Source organism: Callorhinchus milii, unplaced genomic scaffold, assembly GCF_018977255.1.
Source record: "Callorhinchus milii isolate IMCB2004 unplaced genomic scaffold, IMCB_Cmil_1.0 Scaffold7, whole genome shotgun sequence".
In the NCBI taxonomy this organism is placed as follows: domain Eukaryota; kingdom Metazoa; phylum Chordata; class Chondrichthyes; order Chimaeriformes; family Callorhinchidae; genus Callorhinchus; species Callorhinchus milii.
In genome coordinates this window covers 15162286-15179925 of record NW_024704748.1, presented here as the reverse complement: position 1 = coordinate 15179925, position 17640 = coordinate 15162286, and the positions used below count along the sequence as shown (strand labels likewise).

Genomic DNA, 17640 nt, shown 5'->3' with positions numbered 1-17640 from the left:
TTTTGAAAATGCCTTAAGATTGCAGAGCCAATTGGATGAGTTTTGGGACTAAATATTCCATTATGAAGTTCCATTTATACCACAGAGCAATTTTTGATAGGAGTTCCACAAATTAATTTTCTATTTTATAGTGTGTAATTGCTTCATGAATAGGAAAAGAAGAGAGAAATAAAGGCCATAAATACTGGCCCTTACCAGTCTGACAGCCTTCCACTCTTAACTGTGTTTAGATTTTAAAAATGCTATGCTTTATCTTTGTAGGATTAAAATTATTTCATAGATCAAAAGTGAAGGCATGCACCAGTAATCATTTTTTTCCCCCCATGAACAGCTATGAAGTGAATGACCAATTTTATTTGGGGTTGTTGGCCAAGAGTACTAGAAGAAATTCCTTTCTCTTTTTGATGAATGGCATGGAATAATAACAATCACCTGACCAAGCAGACAGGACCTTGGTTTGTCTTTTCTTGAAGGACAATAGCTTTGACAATGCAGCTGTCTTACCAGCGCTACATTTGAATGTCATCCCAAAGTGGGCTTTAAACCCATAGCCTTCTGAACCCAAGGCAAGGGTGCTAAAAACTGAGTGAAGCTGAATTTGCTCTTATAAATTAACTATTAGCCCAAGGGATGAACTGGAAATGTTCTTCATGTGCCAGATCTGGTCTGTTGGACTAAGGTAAACATTTTTGCAATATGCTAGAAGAGTTTCCTGAATGGTGAAGAGGGCAGAAAACAAATCGCCTGTCTTTGATGTGTGAAAATTGGATTTTTGCTGATACTGAATTTAAGTGCCTTGATTTCCTTGGTGATTTATAAATTGTTATGTGCATTTAGTTTCCCTGTGATTTCTGTTGCTGCTATTGATGCCACCTTGGAAAATATAAGTCATTTATCTAAAAGAATTATGAGTGAAGAATTCTATTATGCTAGCTTTGAATTTTATTCTAATAATATGAGGGACTATCATACAAGAACCTCATGGCAATACTATTAATGGCCAGCCTAGTGTTTATCTGTGCAATAAAACTGACTGCTTGTAACTATATAAGTTTTTTTTAAAAAATCCCACTTAAGATCTTTATACCTGGATAGATGGAGATACCTTTCAGGGTGTTTAATTATTCAGTGTGATTACTGTTGCTGTGCAGAATTTCTGATCAGTTCGTGTTGTAACACTAAACAACCATTTTGTGGGGAAAATACTTTTCCTACTTCCAAAGAATACTGCAGTTTCTCACACATCTTTGATTTTCAGATTGGTTGCCCCTGTCCTGATTAAAATTAAATATTTACATTTTAAGTTCTGGCCACCAGAACTGGATTTGAAAAAAAATGCGTAAGATGATTTTGCAACCACTATGTTCTGCCTCAGTGCTCATTGTTGCTAGAGATATTTTGCCCCAGTGAATGGTTCTAAATCCTACAAGTTTACTCCCGATAATTTAATCACAAAACTTAAGAGGATTATAATTACTTACCTTTATGTTCCAAAATGTTTTCCCCTTCTTAGTTCTAACATTTTATAGACAAGAATATCTTCAAATAACTTCTTCTTCCACCACCCTTTCTGAATGAAGCTTGTCATACTTCCAGATCTATTGCAGTATGTATATGGGAGGGTTGTAAAGTAATTTCACTTGATTTGATATGGTGCCTCATCATGTTGTTGAGACGTCTCAAAGCGCTTCACAGAATATATTGTAAAGTGGATTTTGTGGGTAAACATGACACCAATTGCACACAGCAGTTAATAGACTAATAGACCAGATCTATCCATCTCTAACCCATGCGAGTTCCTCCTGATATACATTTCTTACTAGCTTTTACAGCAAAATTCAATGTCTCTATCCATCAGATCCTTCAGGGCTATATTTTGGTCCAGTTCAATAGCCTTGGTTTTAAATTACTTTCAAGGACATCCTCAACCTGATTATATAAGCTTATTCTGGTGTGTGGCACAAGAGAGACGGTGATGAAATGCTCTGACAACTAAAGCGGTCAATCTAAGTGTAATCCATCACTTTATGTTGTCGGGGTTCATTATAGAACAGAGACAAGTTTGTGAAACTTGGAAAATAAATTGTGGCATCTATCGTGTTATATTTGATTACACGTTCATATTAAATCTATTCCTGATGACACTCTGGCTATAGAATATGCAAATTAATATTTGTCGTCATTCATTATAATAATGTTTTGATATAATAAATTCTCAAGTGTTTTTAAATAATTCTGTCCAGTTAGTAAAACAAAATCTTTCTATTAGGTTTATTCTAAAATATTAGTCCTCAATACCATGTTTGAAATTAGCTCCTAAGAGTATAGAGCAGGTGGATAAAATAATTTTAGGGTGGATGTTAATTTTTGGTTTTGGTGTATTGCTAATTTGTAAAATAAAGTAAACCCAAAATTTTAACATGCTCTGAACAATTCACTAAGATTTGCAGCAGAGCAATCTTTTACAAACTGCTTGGAAGCTCGCAATGTAGCAATATGTATTTACATTTCATTAGCTTTGGTCATAAATGGTGTGGTACAAAATTATTTTTTACTTGATTCATATTCAATACATTTAAATGATGGTTTCAATGGAGAGTTTGCTTCAAAAACATAGCAGTGCAGTGACATGTAGTTTAAGATGTGGGCTAGTCCACATCTGCCTTACAGTAAGATGGAGGGGGAAATGAAACACCATTGCCAGAGGCAATAAACTGCTTTACCTTCCCCTGACTCCTGAGAAGAAGGTGATATAGAATTACATCAACTGTTACAGCACAGAAATGGGACATTCAGTGTAGACATGTATACTCCACATGTGCTTCCACTCCTAATCCCCTCTCACATACCCTTCCATTCCTTTCTTCCTTGTGTATGCAAGAGTAGGAATAAGCATGAAGTGGGTGGGAAAGTCATTTGGTTCATAAAACCCAGCTGCCTGAAATTAATTAAGTGATATTCCATTACATTCGTATACCCCATCTCTTCAACATTTAAAGCCTGTCCAAGTGTCCTCTCTGAGTGATGTCTTCACTTTCAATTAAATTCTAAATGAATATTAATCATTGATATTAAATACTTGGATATCTATTATGTACATCTAGTAGTCTTGTGAAGATATATTTCCATCAACCAAATCTCATAGTATTCTGAAGCCCCCCTATTCCCAGCCCCCCCAACAAATTAGACCCCTAATATCTAGAATCATTATTGATGCTGTTCTCTGAACCTATTTCAATTTTAAAATGTCAGAGTTTCTGAATGTGGTTTTATCAATGATCTGTGCAAGAACATTGAGATAGTCTCAAGTTTTTAGTTAAATTTGTTGATAACATTTGTTGATAACATTGGTAAATGATTATTGTGTCTGCATGAAGATGAGATAAATCTGGGATCCCTCCCCTAGTCTTCAAGGATGATGGGAAATTGATGAACATGTAAGAAGATTAGTTAGAAATGCTGCATCCTTTCCCCTGTCTCGTTGCTGATAAAGAAAGGAGGAACGGGAAATGTTAAAAACACTTCAAAAGTGAAAAAAGAATAAGCACATGTGAAAGGAGTGATCTGATTGTTTGCGGAGAGACAGATGAAACTACTTTAGTTGTAAACACAGGAGTAAATATAGAGAAACGTACTTAAGTAGATCAGATCATTTTCTTCTCTTCCACCCTTACCCCCCCCCCCCCACTCAGTTTGAACGGCATGACCCAGTGGATGGACGAATCACAGAGCGTCAGTTTGGCAGTATGCTATTAGCGTACAGTGGTGTCCAATCCAGGAAACTCACTGTGATGCTGAAAAATCTCAAGAAACAATTCAAAGATGCAGAGGTAAGAATAAGAGACTTGGGGACTTGGGATTTTGTCTGAACATACTGTAGTATTTTTGAGTGTTGAATAATCATTGAATTGAAGTGCTAACATTTGAAGAGGCCATTCAGCCCATTAGTATCATAGAATTAGAAATTTACAGCGCAGAAGGGGTGATTCGACCCATGGAGTCTGCACCATCTCTCAGAGCATCTGTGCGAGGTGAATCCCCACTGCTTTATCCTCTCCCCATTCCCCTTCAAGCCTCTAAGTAAAACTTTTTTTCTTCTGCCAATTCTTATGTAATGATTTGATGTGATAAAAATTTACAGATTAAAATGCTTACAGAATTATAAACATCAGTTTATAATTCTTTAGATTTCTGCTACTTTGTAACCATAAGTGGATTGTTTTCTTTTGAGTTTGGGGAGTGTTTTTTACACAAAATATGACTTTCTATTTGTCAAACCAATTGATGGACATGCGCAGGATAGTGAAGGATCATCAGACAAGGACTGTCTACCTTCCTATCACATGTCAAATCTTCGCGATTCCCTCAGGAGCTTTTACTATTCTGAAGCTCAGTTACTTCTGGTGAATCTGTCATCTCGGACATAGCAGACCAAACTACTTTATTCATTGAAGCAGCAGTTATTCTTTGTGCTTACATGTACATTTTATTTCATACAAAATTGAAAGGGATTTTAAGATTTGTGACAATAAATTGTAGGTTTATGGCACTGTTCAGATAATCATGCTTTATTCTAAACCTGAAATGAATTCAAAGGGCCTATAGTTTAATCAATTTTAATCAACATTTAATACGTTCTTGCACCCATCTGCCTGCATCCTAATTTATTAACCAATTCTTCCAAACTGAGACTTCAATCTGACATGTGAATGTAGTGTGCAAGATATTTAGGTTTGAAACAGACATTTTTAAGTAACTGAGTTTTTATAATCATTTCTTAGTCTCAGCTATTCCATTTGTCCTTAAGAAAGGAAATTCAGAGGATGAGTCTACCAAAGACAGAAGTAGGAAAACGTAACTAGAAACGTGTTTCTCACAGCGGAAAAGGGAATCCAAGAATCAGGAAAAAAATAAATAACATTAATGGGAGGGAACTTTAAAAAAAAATATGAACACGTTTAATTCAAACAGGATAACTATGTCTAACATGCCTCAATCAAACTTTTCTTCCCTGTGGTTCCTCTACAGAAACTGTTTGATTTCTTTACAGGGTGTCACTTTTCGTGATGTGGAAAGTTTTTTCACTTTTCTGAAGAACATCAATGATGTGGACACAGCTTTAAGTTTCTACCACATGGCAGGAGCCTCCATTGATAAAGGTACAGTTCATTGAAAAATTATAGTCGGACTCAGAAAGGAAATAAGATACTTAAAATGTTGATTATAGCTGAGATTGAAAGACGTGTTTTCTTAGAGGTGAGAGAGGTAGAAAGGCAAAATAGTTTTGGAAGAAAGTTTCAGAGGACTGGAACATAATGACTGAAGGTATGACCACTGATGGTAGAGCAAACAGAATGGGAAGAATAAAACTATTTAAAAAATGATTCAGAGCTGGTTCATGGAGCAATACAAGTCTGCTGCACTTTGAATAAGAATGATTCAGATTAAACAAAGTAACTGCAGTTTCCCATTCTGAATCTCTCTATTGCTGGAAGTAGTTATATCGAATGTGTATAATTCTAGTTTGAAGTCTGAGTCTGCTCACTCATACTGTCATTAAATTGATTATCAGAATCTCCTGTTGGAAGGAGCAATGTGTGCAGCGTTGGACAGACAGGGAATCTTGTTCACGAGCCTAAAGTAAGAAAATAACACTTGTCAAGAATTTGAACTGTTTATTTTACAGCAACTATGAAGCAGGTTGCCAAGACAGTGGCACGAGTAGAACTTTCTGATCATGTCTGTGATGTCGTCTTCGCTTTGTTTGATTGTGATGGTAAGAAAGTTCAATTAATTTCTGATATATAAAAAAAACTCTGCCCCTCCCTTGCCCTTAGTTGCTTTTGTCTCTTTTTCCCCTCCAAGAGGCAAACTTAAGTGGCATATTCTTAAGCCTCTGAGGTGACTGCGCTTGAATTCGAAGCTTTGAATTGGAAAATAGCATAGTAGAGTTCACATGTAACCACAAGCTCTTTGTAAGTTCCTCTTCCATTGGATGAGCTGAAATTGGAGCTCAACATTAGGGAAAAGGCGCTGCTGTACCGTACACCAGCGAGAGGAGTGATGAAGAGAGAACATGGATGTTAAAAACAATGTATTTTTATACTCATGCAACTGCTGTTCATATCATGAAAAGTTTTAATGTACTAGCTATTCGGCTAGCAATTTTACTTGTTAAAATTATAAATTTATATATGATATATACAAATGTTTTTACCATCAAAATCAAGAAATCCTCAGGTCTCCCTCTGTTCTTCTCAGTACTATTGCATTCTCGATCGAAGGTAATTTTTTAAATTTATGGTTTTCATTTCAGGAACTACCAAGCTAGTTGTGGAAGGCTCACAAATTGATTTCTGTACTCCATGCTCCAAATGTTAATTAGTAATGAATGTCTTAAGAGATTTGCTGTTGCAGTAGTGAATTGAAAAAAAGTGTTTTGTTCACCTCTCTTTGCTGATGCTATTTTTAAAGGTATAATAGCTCGGGGGAGGTAGAAGAAACAACAACAATTTCTAAGTGAAAGATTTATTTATACATATATAATATAAAATAGTCAAAGCTTTGGGGTAGCATGTTGCAAAGCTGTAGAATAGCCTTGAGATTCTGATGTCTTTATAAAGTTTGATCTCTGTGCTTGACACCCCAGGTTTGAACACCTTTTAACAATCTCTAATGCCCTTATTCTGCAATAATAGCTCGACAGCTCTGTGTAGTTTCATGTTGTGTTAAATATCGTTATGTACCCTGATCAACTGTAGAGATTCAAGAGACTATTAACATCATTAAGTACAAAGGCATTGCAGTATTAAGGGATTATTTGTGCTTGATTTACAGTATTGCTTAACTCACTTGACAAGTGAAAGGAATGTTGAACAATAAGCCCTGTTCTATGTAATCAAAATTTGTAATCTAATGAAAACCATCACTGTAAGTTCCTGATTTAAATGAAACTGCTGGCACCAAAACCATTAGCTATCAGAATTATTATTCAAGTCTCTTAATAGTGAAAGATAGTAAAGTCATTTTATTTTGCAAGACAGAATTTAAGTGTCTGAAAATGATGACGGTCAAGGAAATTATCTCAGCAGCAACCTATTTAACATTTAGCTGAGCCAGCTGAGAATTGTGCAACTGATTTCCTTAGCATTCTTTCTTTTGTATCAATGAGGAAGCCCTAAAAGCTCACAAGTCAATGTAAACTTTGAGCAGAGGTCTTAATGTAAATAAATTGTGATTAACTAGCTGTACCCGTTGCAGCTACGCTTGCAACCAAAGGATCCAATATGAAATGTAGATTTCATTGTTACCCGCCATAAACGCTGTATGTACACATTAAGCAAAACTGCCATACGTGTAACTATAAGAGACCCGCCCCACCCCAAAAAAAATGCCCATGACACTCCCCCATGCAAGACCTTTCCGATGAGATATCAATCATGTCTCTACTTCAATCGGTTATTGTGTTATTGGCACACAGACAGACATTTAGTTTTCATTAGTATACTTAGATTATTATATGGAATTCTATAAATAAGGGGAGGGAGAGTGGGAAGGCTAAACCCCAGCCCCGGGTGAGGTCCCAAATCGAGCCCCAGGTTTCACCTTCCCCGGCTAGTCGCGGAATCCGGAAACCCCACGGCCTTACCGAGCCAACGATCATCCACCACTGGCCCAACTCCAACATGGCGCCACCCACCCTGGGCCGCGCAGGAGCAGAAGGTATAGCAGCCAAACAGCTGCCGTTCAACGCCGCTTGAGGCAACTTCCACCTCACCACCGCCGTCTTGTTCCTGCCGCTTCACTTTGTCTCAGTGCATGCATGCTGCATGCCACAGCGCCAGTGGGAGTCAATACGGCCACCAAGTGTAACTGCATTGTACATGTAACTGCCAAACGTGTGATGAGCTTGTTTAGATCGTAGCTTATCAACGAGTCCTGTAGCTCAGTGGTTAGAGCACTAGCTTTGCAAGCGAGAGACCTGAGTTCAATTCCAGGCAGGGCGAAACCTTGGGCAAGTTTCCTTACTCCACACAGAGCCTAATAATAATCCCTCCAAAAACAAAAATAAATTGGTCATTTTCAATCTACGACTGTTTGTGGGACATTGCTGTGCGCAATTGGCTGCCGCGTTCGCCCACAAACATACAGTCAATTCACTTTACAGTGTGTCTGTGAAGCGCCTTGGGACGTCCTCCCAACGTGAAAAGCGCAATATCAAATGCAAGGATTATTATTATTAACAATAGGAGATCCCCGAAAACAAATAAGCCCATGACACTCCCCCATACAAGACCTTTTAGATGAGGTATAAATTATGTCTCTACGTCAATTGGTTATTGAGTTCTTAGCAGACACACAGGTACACAGACATTATGTCTTTATTAGCATAGATAATACTTGTATTTGATATAGCGGCTTTCAAATCAGGAGAATATCTCAAAGCGCTTTACAGGATTTTTACTGTAAAGCGTATTGACTTGTGTATTTTGTAGGAAATATGGCAGCCAATTTATGCAGAGCAATGTCCTACAAACCGCTATAAAGTGAAAGATTAATTTTCATTTGGGGAATTGTTGGCCAGGATAATTCATTTGTACAGCAAAGAATATCATGTAAATTGCATGGAAACTGTAAGAATGAAAAGATCTCTGAGTTTTAATTGTTAATTTTTGCAGAATTTTAGTACATTTGTCTGTTTGAACCCCTTACGTCTAGCAATTTCAACCTTGCCAAATGATTGATTTGAGCACATTAACAGTCTGGGCACAGTGCTATGGTCATTCATTGACACTGACATGAGTTTTATTGGTGATAGACTGTCTCAATGCTCTACAATGAATGACTTCAGTGGTAGAATATCCTCTTGTCTCCCTGTCCTATTTCCAAGATGGAGAATTACAGTATTTGAAAATCGTACCAAGCCCAATTCCCTTAAAGTCAGCTGTCCAAACTTCAGTTCGTCTATTCACCCTTTCGTAAATTGAAAAGCATAAAGGTCTGTCCACTAATTGGCAATATCCTGACATTGATGTTGTTTTGTACTAGAGATACTGATTTGACAATAGTACCCAGTTCAGAGTGTTGTGACCTCAACGAATCCTGGCTTTTCACTGGTCTGTACTGGTGCAAATTGCTTTCTTGGTGAAACCACATCTTACATATCACACCTCCTATACATGATATTGGAAATTGCATACACTAAATGTTTCTTGGATCATTTTAAGTTAATTCTGGTCATCGATAAGCAAAGCATTGTGTTCCCATCACACAACCTCAGGATAAATAAGCCAGCTTCACAATTTATTCAAATAGTATTATTAAAGATGATCTGCAATTCTCTTACAGGAAATGGAGAACTAAGCAACAAGGAGTTTATTTCAATCATGAAGCAACGGTTGATGCGTGGCCTGGAGAAACCCAAAGACATGGGCTTTACCCGCCTAATGCGTGCAATGTGGAAATGTGCACAGGAAACCGCATGGGACTTGCCCAAGTTATCCAAGTAAAAAGAGGTGGAAATAGCCCAATTGCACATTTCAGATTCGAGCTGCTTCATCACAATCTTCTAATAATTGTGAAAAGGACTGTACTGGGTCAGACTAACTGCTGTCTTAGCTCATGGGATGTTTGTGAAGGGGAGAGAATTTTTTTTTCTATTTATGTTATAATGATTATGTATCTTAACACTGCGATTAGTGCAAGAAAATGTTTGCATGTTTGATAATGTAACTACCTTTGTATGCTATAAACATTGCTCATCGAGTTTTAAAAGTGGATTCAACTGATTGTTACGGTTGATGAAATGAAAAAGTTCATCATATAGCCGTTATGTTGTTCAGTCATAAACACAACTGTTTAATGTAAACCTCAGGAATGTATAAACCTGTCTATTTTAGGGTGTAGGATGGGTTGCAGAGAGTCTCAAAACATCTGCCTAATTAAAGTGAATGTGATGGCAATTTATAGGTGACAGTGAGTTCAGTGTAGATTTAAGGGAGAATGTTTGTAAAGCACTGTGTCCATTCTACTTGGAGGGAGTACACTGATACAGAGTGTTTATTTACACTTATAATCAATACACAGTGTGTGCAATGAGATTAGGTTCAAGTTTTGCTTATAGCAACCCACCTCACTTTGCTCACATTATTATTATCACACTTGCTTTCAAATGTGATAATGCAACTTTGAATGAAAATTACTTCCTGTTGCATCCACTTCCTCTTCAGGTTTTTGGTACTTGCCCCAGTAATCTTCCATTTTGAACTTGATTTTATTTTAAGTTGTTTTGCTTTGAGGACATTGATGTGAAAAAATGTTTTTTTGAGACCATGTATTTCAGAAGCTGAAATTTTCCCAATTTTGGTTCAGTTTAATGCTGATTACAGAGTTAAAAGTTTGTTTGTCATTGTTGTTTAGGAACCATCTCCAAATTCTTACTGTTGCCCCTAAATGTACAGAATGGAGTATATGTACCTGATGTGTTTGTAATATCTACACCTCTTTTCTGCTCCTCGGCCTGAAATCACCTAATCACACAAATGAGTGATACAAACAGAACCCAAAGCGACAGGAATTGAAAGTTTGGAGGTGAGATCTTTTGAGACGATCTTTTAGGACGAGTGAAATTGCCAGCCAGGGAATAAAATTTGAAATAAATGGTATCTCTTTTGTGTGCTGTATCTATTTTTATCATATTTTACCCTGTATATATTACCACTTCATCTGCCATCATTTTATAAAACCTTATTGGTCACATACTGATTCTGTGAAATTTGGGTACTTTCCATAGTACTGAACTTTTTTTTCCATATGTGTTAATGGTTCATTTAAATATTGTTTATAAGCCAGTATTTTCTGACACTTGGATACTGAATGCTATGAGATTGAAGTTCGACAAGAAAGCATCACACACATTCTGGCATTTAAACTTTATTCAGTCGGGAATCCTTGGTATGGTAGTATAAGCTCAGAATCGTCACTGATAATCCAGGGCAGCAATGAGGGAGCACTGCATTGCTGGAGGTGCTATCTCAGTCCTAATAAGACACTAAACCAAGGTTTCTTCCATCTGTTCTGGCGGTTCAGGTGGTCGTTCAAGATCTCTTCTCCAGATGACTTCACTAATATTCCTCCATCATCCAGACAAAGGTTATGAAAATCAACACAATGTTTTGGTCATTCATTTAATTCCTGTTTTTAGGATGCTAATTCGGCTGTAATGTTTGCTTCCACAGCAAGTAGCCGCACTCAACTCAGCGTGTGAAGCGCTATGAGGTGTTTTGACATGAAGTGCATATCAAATGCATATATTTATTTGTTACAAAAGCCTATTATTCAGTTAGTAATGCACACGACAGACCAACGATGGTTAGTTTTGCTGAAATTAATTATATCTGTTTTGTTCTCCAAAATCCTATGTTGACAAAGTGGTCGTGGATGTGACTCTCGCCTCTTCCAAGGCATGTCTCAAAACTTAACACACTTTCAGTCATCTACCTTCCCCTAGGCCACCATGCGCAACTCGGGTGCACGTTCAGCACTGAATGCGCTTTTGGAATGTCTTCCTGATGTGAAAAGCGCTAATTTAAATATAAATTGTATTCATAATGCTAAATATTATCAAATAGCGTTTCTTAACTCTGTTTCTGGGCTTGTCATTAAGAGTAGGAATTAGGCTCAAGATAATCAAAAGAAAGTTTAAACTGCTGTGTTTTTTTTCTGGTTGAAGCACCAGATGTAGGTACTATATAAACCGCTGTAGTCTATAAAAGGGAATAATAATTATAATGTACTTGCTGTTTTTAAGTGTTTTTGGTCTCCTGTGCAGACTTCAGCACTTCATGCAAAGGAAAAGTTTAGTGAGGCACAGGCCTCTTAGCATGAGGTAAGCCAGATTTCTTCTCACCTCAATCAAAATGACAGAGCAGGAGTAAATCTGCAACTGTTAAATTTTCACTTCGTTAAATGCTTGAAGGGTGTAAAATATTGCAAATTCATTAGCACAGTATTCTTGATTGCTGTAGATGTGCAGACACAATAAGAATGGCTTTGATTTTCATTAGCTGCTGTAAAAATCAGCATTTGTAAAAGTAAGATACCTTACTAATCCAATCGATAATTATTGAGCCAACAGGCCCAGCTGAATAAACAACCAGTCGTGACAAGTGAGCTAAACACGGAGCCCAAGTAGATTTTTCTCCCTTTTCCCCCAATATCATTGAGGAAAGGTTGACCCCTATACAAACAAATAACAAATTGCATTTATATAGCATCTTTGACATTAGGAGGAAATCCCAATGCGCTGGACAATCAAGGGTTTGCACTGGAGCTGGGGGTTAGATTCTGCATGAGGGTGGGTGGGGGGGACACATAAATGACTTATTCTACAGAAGTCAATCAGCTGTTACGGATGGACTGAATTCAAAGATTATAGTTTATAGTGTGAAAGCGATTGGAGGTATTTTTATTGCAGCTTTAATGACATAGTAAATTTTAGTTTCCGCAGTGAAGAATGTAAGAGGTGAAAAGCAATTACTGAGACAAACTCATATTTTAATAAAGAATAAATGCCTTGCAGAATCCTCACTGATCTAATTCCTGATTTGCTCCAACAGGGTGAATACTGAACAACATCAAGATTAATCAATCTGTAAGTACATTTATTTTTATTATGTCTACAAGTAAATTAAAATACGCTAGTGAAAGTCATACCTCATTAGTGAACAATGCTGCCAATTCCTCACCATACCCTGGTACATCAGCCACCTCTGCTCCCTCAAGGCACAGATGTGTGCCACCGAATGCACTTTAATTTAATGGTCCATCGGCAGATCTGGCTGGACCACATCAAAACTTATCTCTCTGCCCTCGCCTCCGCTAAATCATCGTTCTATTCACAAATCAAAATTTAAGATCTTACCTTGTGTTACTGATTAACATCCACTCCAGGCTATCTTCTATCTTTTTTCTTCTATCTGTCTTCTTTCTTATATATAACTACTAATAAAACGACAATGTCTGTCTGTCTGTCTGCACTTCAAGAAGGATCTCACTAACCAATTGATGTAGGGACATGATTTATACCTCATTGGAACAGTCTTGCATCTGCGAGTGACATGGACATATTTGTTTTCAGGTACCTCCTATTGTTCATGAATTATGACCTAAAATGTATTTCAGTTTTTTGCTGCAGTTACATCTGGTGGCCACCGAATCAAAGCGGAACTGTGGCATTGTGCGTCAGAGAGCAAGTATGTACGTACGCACGGCAGGAGTCCTCCCAGATGAGTATAGATAAAGATGAAATGTCTGTCTGTGTGTCAATATACATTCCATTTTGGATCCTTTGGTTGCAAGCGAAGCTAATCTAACAGATACATTTTTTCTCTCCTACATTTGGCTGCATAAAATTCAGCAAATTGAGTGTAGAAGTGGTCTGAGATTATTTGTTGAGCAATGATTTTTAGTCCCTAATATGAACATTTTGTTTTGTGTTGTGAAACGGAGGGGTTCCGGAGTTTCCTGCAACTGGTCCAATAATCTCTGGTCCTAATTTAGAAAATGTTTTAGGAGCTGTGTAAAATTGTTCAAATTTCTTTTTTATTATACATCCTGAGTTTATTTCCACCTGGATACAATGTTCAATTACTCTAATCTTATATCAAAGCAACATTTTCTGACATTTTATGTTGCTTTGAACCCCCTCCCCTTTATCTAAAATGCTGAACTGTTGCACCAGATTACACATTGCTGTGCCATCAGTAAAGTTCTGGTTAATAAAATTAAAGTGCTTATTTCAATGAAAGGGATTAATTCAGCCAATGATTCACTTTACGTTGTACTGAGAGCAGCATTGGCTGAGGCCTGTGTGACAATTGATCGTCCATCTTCTCCCTTTGTTTTTTTTTAAAAAAGTAATAGTTTGGGTGGGGGAGAGAAGTGAGAGCTTTGAAAGCGTATTTTAAAAGGAATGTGATGTTGATCTGTTACAAGATACAAAATTCTTTTGTGAATTCCTGTGTTTCATAATTTCAAGTGGGAGTGAAAGTTGGTTACTGAATCATCCCGAGCTACAGTTACATGAGCTCCCAGCTGCTAATTCAGGAACAGTGGTGACAGATACAAAGGAACAGGTGACATGCTTTGCTTCCTCAAATAGTAACTAGTCTGTGACTTGGGATGATCTGAAGAGGGATAGAAATAAAATGCTAGCAACTTCAGTTTTCAATCATCATGTGATTTCACAGGGATATTATTCTGCCTTACTTTTAAAGTTAAACCAAACTTTTAAATGAAAATTATCTATTCAAATGGCTCAGCTGGCAACACTCTGATTTTAGTTGAAAAGATTGTGGGTTTCGCTGCACTCCAGTGCAGTGCTGAGGGATGTTTTATTGTTGGAGGTAGCAACAGCAACAAAATTACATTTGTATAGCACCTTTCATGTCGAGAGGATGTCCCAAGGCGTTGGACAATCAGTGTTTCAGACCCGATCGAGGCCAGGATTGAGGCTGGTGGAGGGCAAGGGTGGAAGGAGGGTGATCGAAGGCACAGTTGAAGAGGAGGGTCTTGAGACAGGTCTTGAAGGAGGCAAGGGAGGGAGCGAGGCAGAGGAACTGCGGCATGGAGTTGCAGAGGGTGGTGGAAGAGTGGTTGAAGGCCCCCCGCCAATGGTGGGGTGGGCGAGGCGGGGGTCGTGAAGCAGGCCGGAGCCCACTGAGCGGAGGGAGCGGGCAGGTTGTAAGGGGGTAGGAGGTTGCAGCGGTAAGGGGGAGCAAGGCCATGGAAGGCTTTGAAGATGAGGACCAGGATCTTGGACTGCATCCTCTCTGTGATGGGAAGCCAGTGAAGTCGGCTGAGGATGGGGGTGATAGGGTCACAGAGCCTGGTACAGGAGAGGACATGGCCTGCAGAGTTCTGGATGATCTGCAACCTATGAAGGGAAGAGTTAACATCCTTCAGATGAAATAAGCTTCTGTTTATCTGTTCTGGAGCTGCATAATCCAATGCTATTCTCTTCAGCCGTGCCTCCAGCTCTCCTCTCGACTCTCTACCCCCTCCTCGCTCCCTCCCTTCCCTCCCCTCACTCTGACCATTTTCCCCCTGCTCGGGTCCCGACCCAACTGTCCAGCGCCTTGGGACATCCTCCCAATGTGAAAGACGCTCTATAAATGCAATCTTGTTGTTATTAACAGAAACAAAAGAGTATTCCTCCTTTCAGTTTTATTAATTTGAACTAGTCTTTCAATCTTATCAAAAAAAAGTTTAATTGGTCATTCATTGCATTGCTACTTGTAGGAAATTGGGATACAGATTAACTGCCATGTTTTCCAGCAGTAAAATATACGAAATATACTGTGTTTGCCTACATAGTCCCCACACTCCAAAGTAATTTGTTTGAAGCACTTTGAGACGTTTGAACATCTTTCGAGTTGTACTAATCCGGTGCAAAGACAGTATTTATCTTTATTATGTAAATTGCAAGAATATAACTACATATATGGGTGGCAGCAGTACTATAAATAATAGATTGTTCACACATCAAATGTGTTAGTGACCGTGTAATCCTCCTTTTAAAACAGTACAGCTAATTCAAGTCATGCCATCAAACAGAAACACTGACTGGAAGCCAGGCTCTTCATACAGAGAGATGGGGAACACATGAAAGAAAGTTGCCCCGAGATTCTCTTATGCTCATATACAAATGTAGTTCATAATGAGCAGCTCGAACGTAAAACTGGACAGAGCAAGAGAGCACATCATCTTCTAACTACCCTTGACATTGCGTAATGGTGTGTATCGTGAGCGGAGGGGGAAATAAAATTACAAAAGCATTGCAAGTAGGACAAAGACTAATCGAAACTGAGAGTAAATACTGTTTTAAGGAGGAATGACTTTGGGTCTTGCCAGATGTTTTTTCCGGTCTTGTACAATTCTATTACTATTAAGCAAAATAAATATAGTATGTCATTTTCTTCCTCACAAGTATTTCCAAGGAAATTAAGTGAAATTATTTAATTATTTATTTTGGGGGTCTGACACATACAGAAAACCATCACCATGCTTAAGAGTATCCAAAGTGTGAGATTTCCATGCATCCCACCTAAAGATGAAAATCTCAGAAATAGATTGTTGGAATGGAATACGCACTCTCTCCCTGGAGGGATGCATCCTGCTTACCTAATTCCGGAAAATATTAGATAAAATGTCAATGCTAATATGAATAAGGTGCAAAGTCTTGATATTGACCAAAGTGAGAGTCTGCCATCTACTGTCTGAGCACAAGAGTTGCCAGGGGAATGAGCGACTGCAGTTCCACTGAGGTCAGCATCTCATTAACCTCGTCTGTAGGAATGCAGCAAATGCAGGAACAAGAAAATCTCTATCTAAATAGGATAGATTACTATTATAACTGAACAACATTGGAAAATTAATTGGGTAGCTGTAAATGAAGACTAACTTTTACAGAACATTGTAAAGAATTGCTTAAATGTTTCAAACAGTGTTACTTTAGAAGAACACAAAATTACATTTCTATAGTGCCTTTCACGTCGGGAGGATGTCCCAATGTAAATAGTGAACCGAAAAGAAAATTATCAGATGGCAAATTGTGAATTTGGACTTGCTTGCATTAAATGACTTCGGTTATAGTAGTATCTTAAACATTTTCTTCATGAATACCTAACACAGTAAACAGAAGTTCTTTGTTAATTCACTTTCAAAATGTTGAGAAGATTTTAGAAAATTGATATCATGGGTTCAGACAGGATATTTGCTCCGAATGAAAGCCTGCTTTGTATTTATGTGTGTGATTTCCCATATGGCAGTGTTCCCAGTTTCTGTGAAAGGCTGAATGCTTTTCCACAAGTGAAGAATAAGTCACAAAGTGGTATTAGTATAAGACAGCAAAAACAAACGAGGAAAATATTATGTGCCAATGGCAGATGCATTTGTGTAATTGTAAAATACAGAAAGCAATTGTATTCTGTACTGAATAGTGCTATGAATATAGAAATGCGGTAAATGGAAGCAAGAGAAATGGAAGGCGATGGAAACAGCAATGAAAATGAGTTGTGCAGGAGCATAAACACTTTTTCTGTTTTATGTGGGGGCAGAACCCATTTTAGCCGCAATTTTATGACTACCATCTGGTATAAATTGATATTGTTGGCAAGATTTGCAAAGTATCACACACCTTTTCTAATTGGTAAAAAATTTTTACTTTTGAATTTATTGCTGGCTTAAATTGCTTTTTGGCCTTCAAAGAGTCTGATTGGTAAGAACTTCATAACAGAGAAATGTTCTTACAAGTGTGATTTAGTATAACAAGAAAGAAAACATGTGTCATTTCGTAATTTTTCAGGCTCAAAAGGCAGTGCTGACATTTTATCATGTTTCCAGTACCATCTCATTCCAATTCTCAATTATTCATAGTACTGCTGCCACCCAGTGCATGCCCAGTGCACCATTTACTCTTCAGTACATTTTCCTGGAGAATCCAGTGTGTTCCTTTTCTCTGCAGATACTTTATCTTGGAGTCTTGAATTGAATTCTCTGTCAAATATGTCTGTCACTTCTTACAGGTTGTTGAAAGCAATTCATTACTTTAATCACATCTCCTACAGTGAATTGTTTGTT

At 37.8% G+C, this 17640-nt stretch overlaps 1 protein-coding gene across 5 annotated transcripts in view; it reads left to right on the top strand.

Annotated features, from left to right (window-relative positions):
- The window catches only part of micu1 (mitochondrial calcium uptake 1), a 32826-nt gene extending 22162 nt beyond the window's left edge, over nucleotides 1–10664 (top strand). For all 5 annotated transcript variants that reach the window (XM_042336712.1, XM_042336711.1, XM_042336710.1 and 2 more), the window contains 4 exons: nucleotides 3693–3830; nucleotides 5051–5159; nucleotides 5687–5776; nucleotides 9349–10664. In XM_042336712.1, the coding sequence (XP_042192646.1) occupies nucleotides 3693–3830; nucleotides 5051–5159; nucleotides 5687–5776; nucleotides 9349–9509 (498 nt within the window). In that variant the 3' untranslated portion in view covers nucleotides 9510–10664. The remainder of the gene's footprint in view (nucleotides 1–3692; nucleotides 3831–5050; nucleotides 5160–5686; nucleotides 5777–9348) is intronic.
- Nucleotides 10665–17640: the final 6976 nt, after the last annotated feature.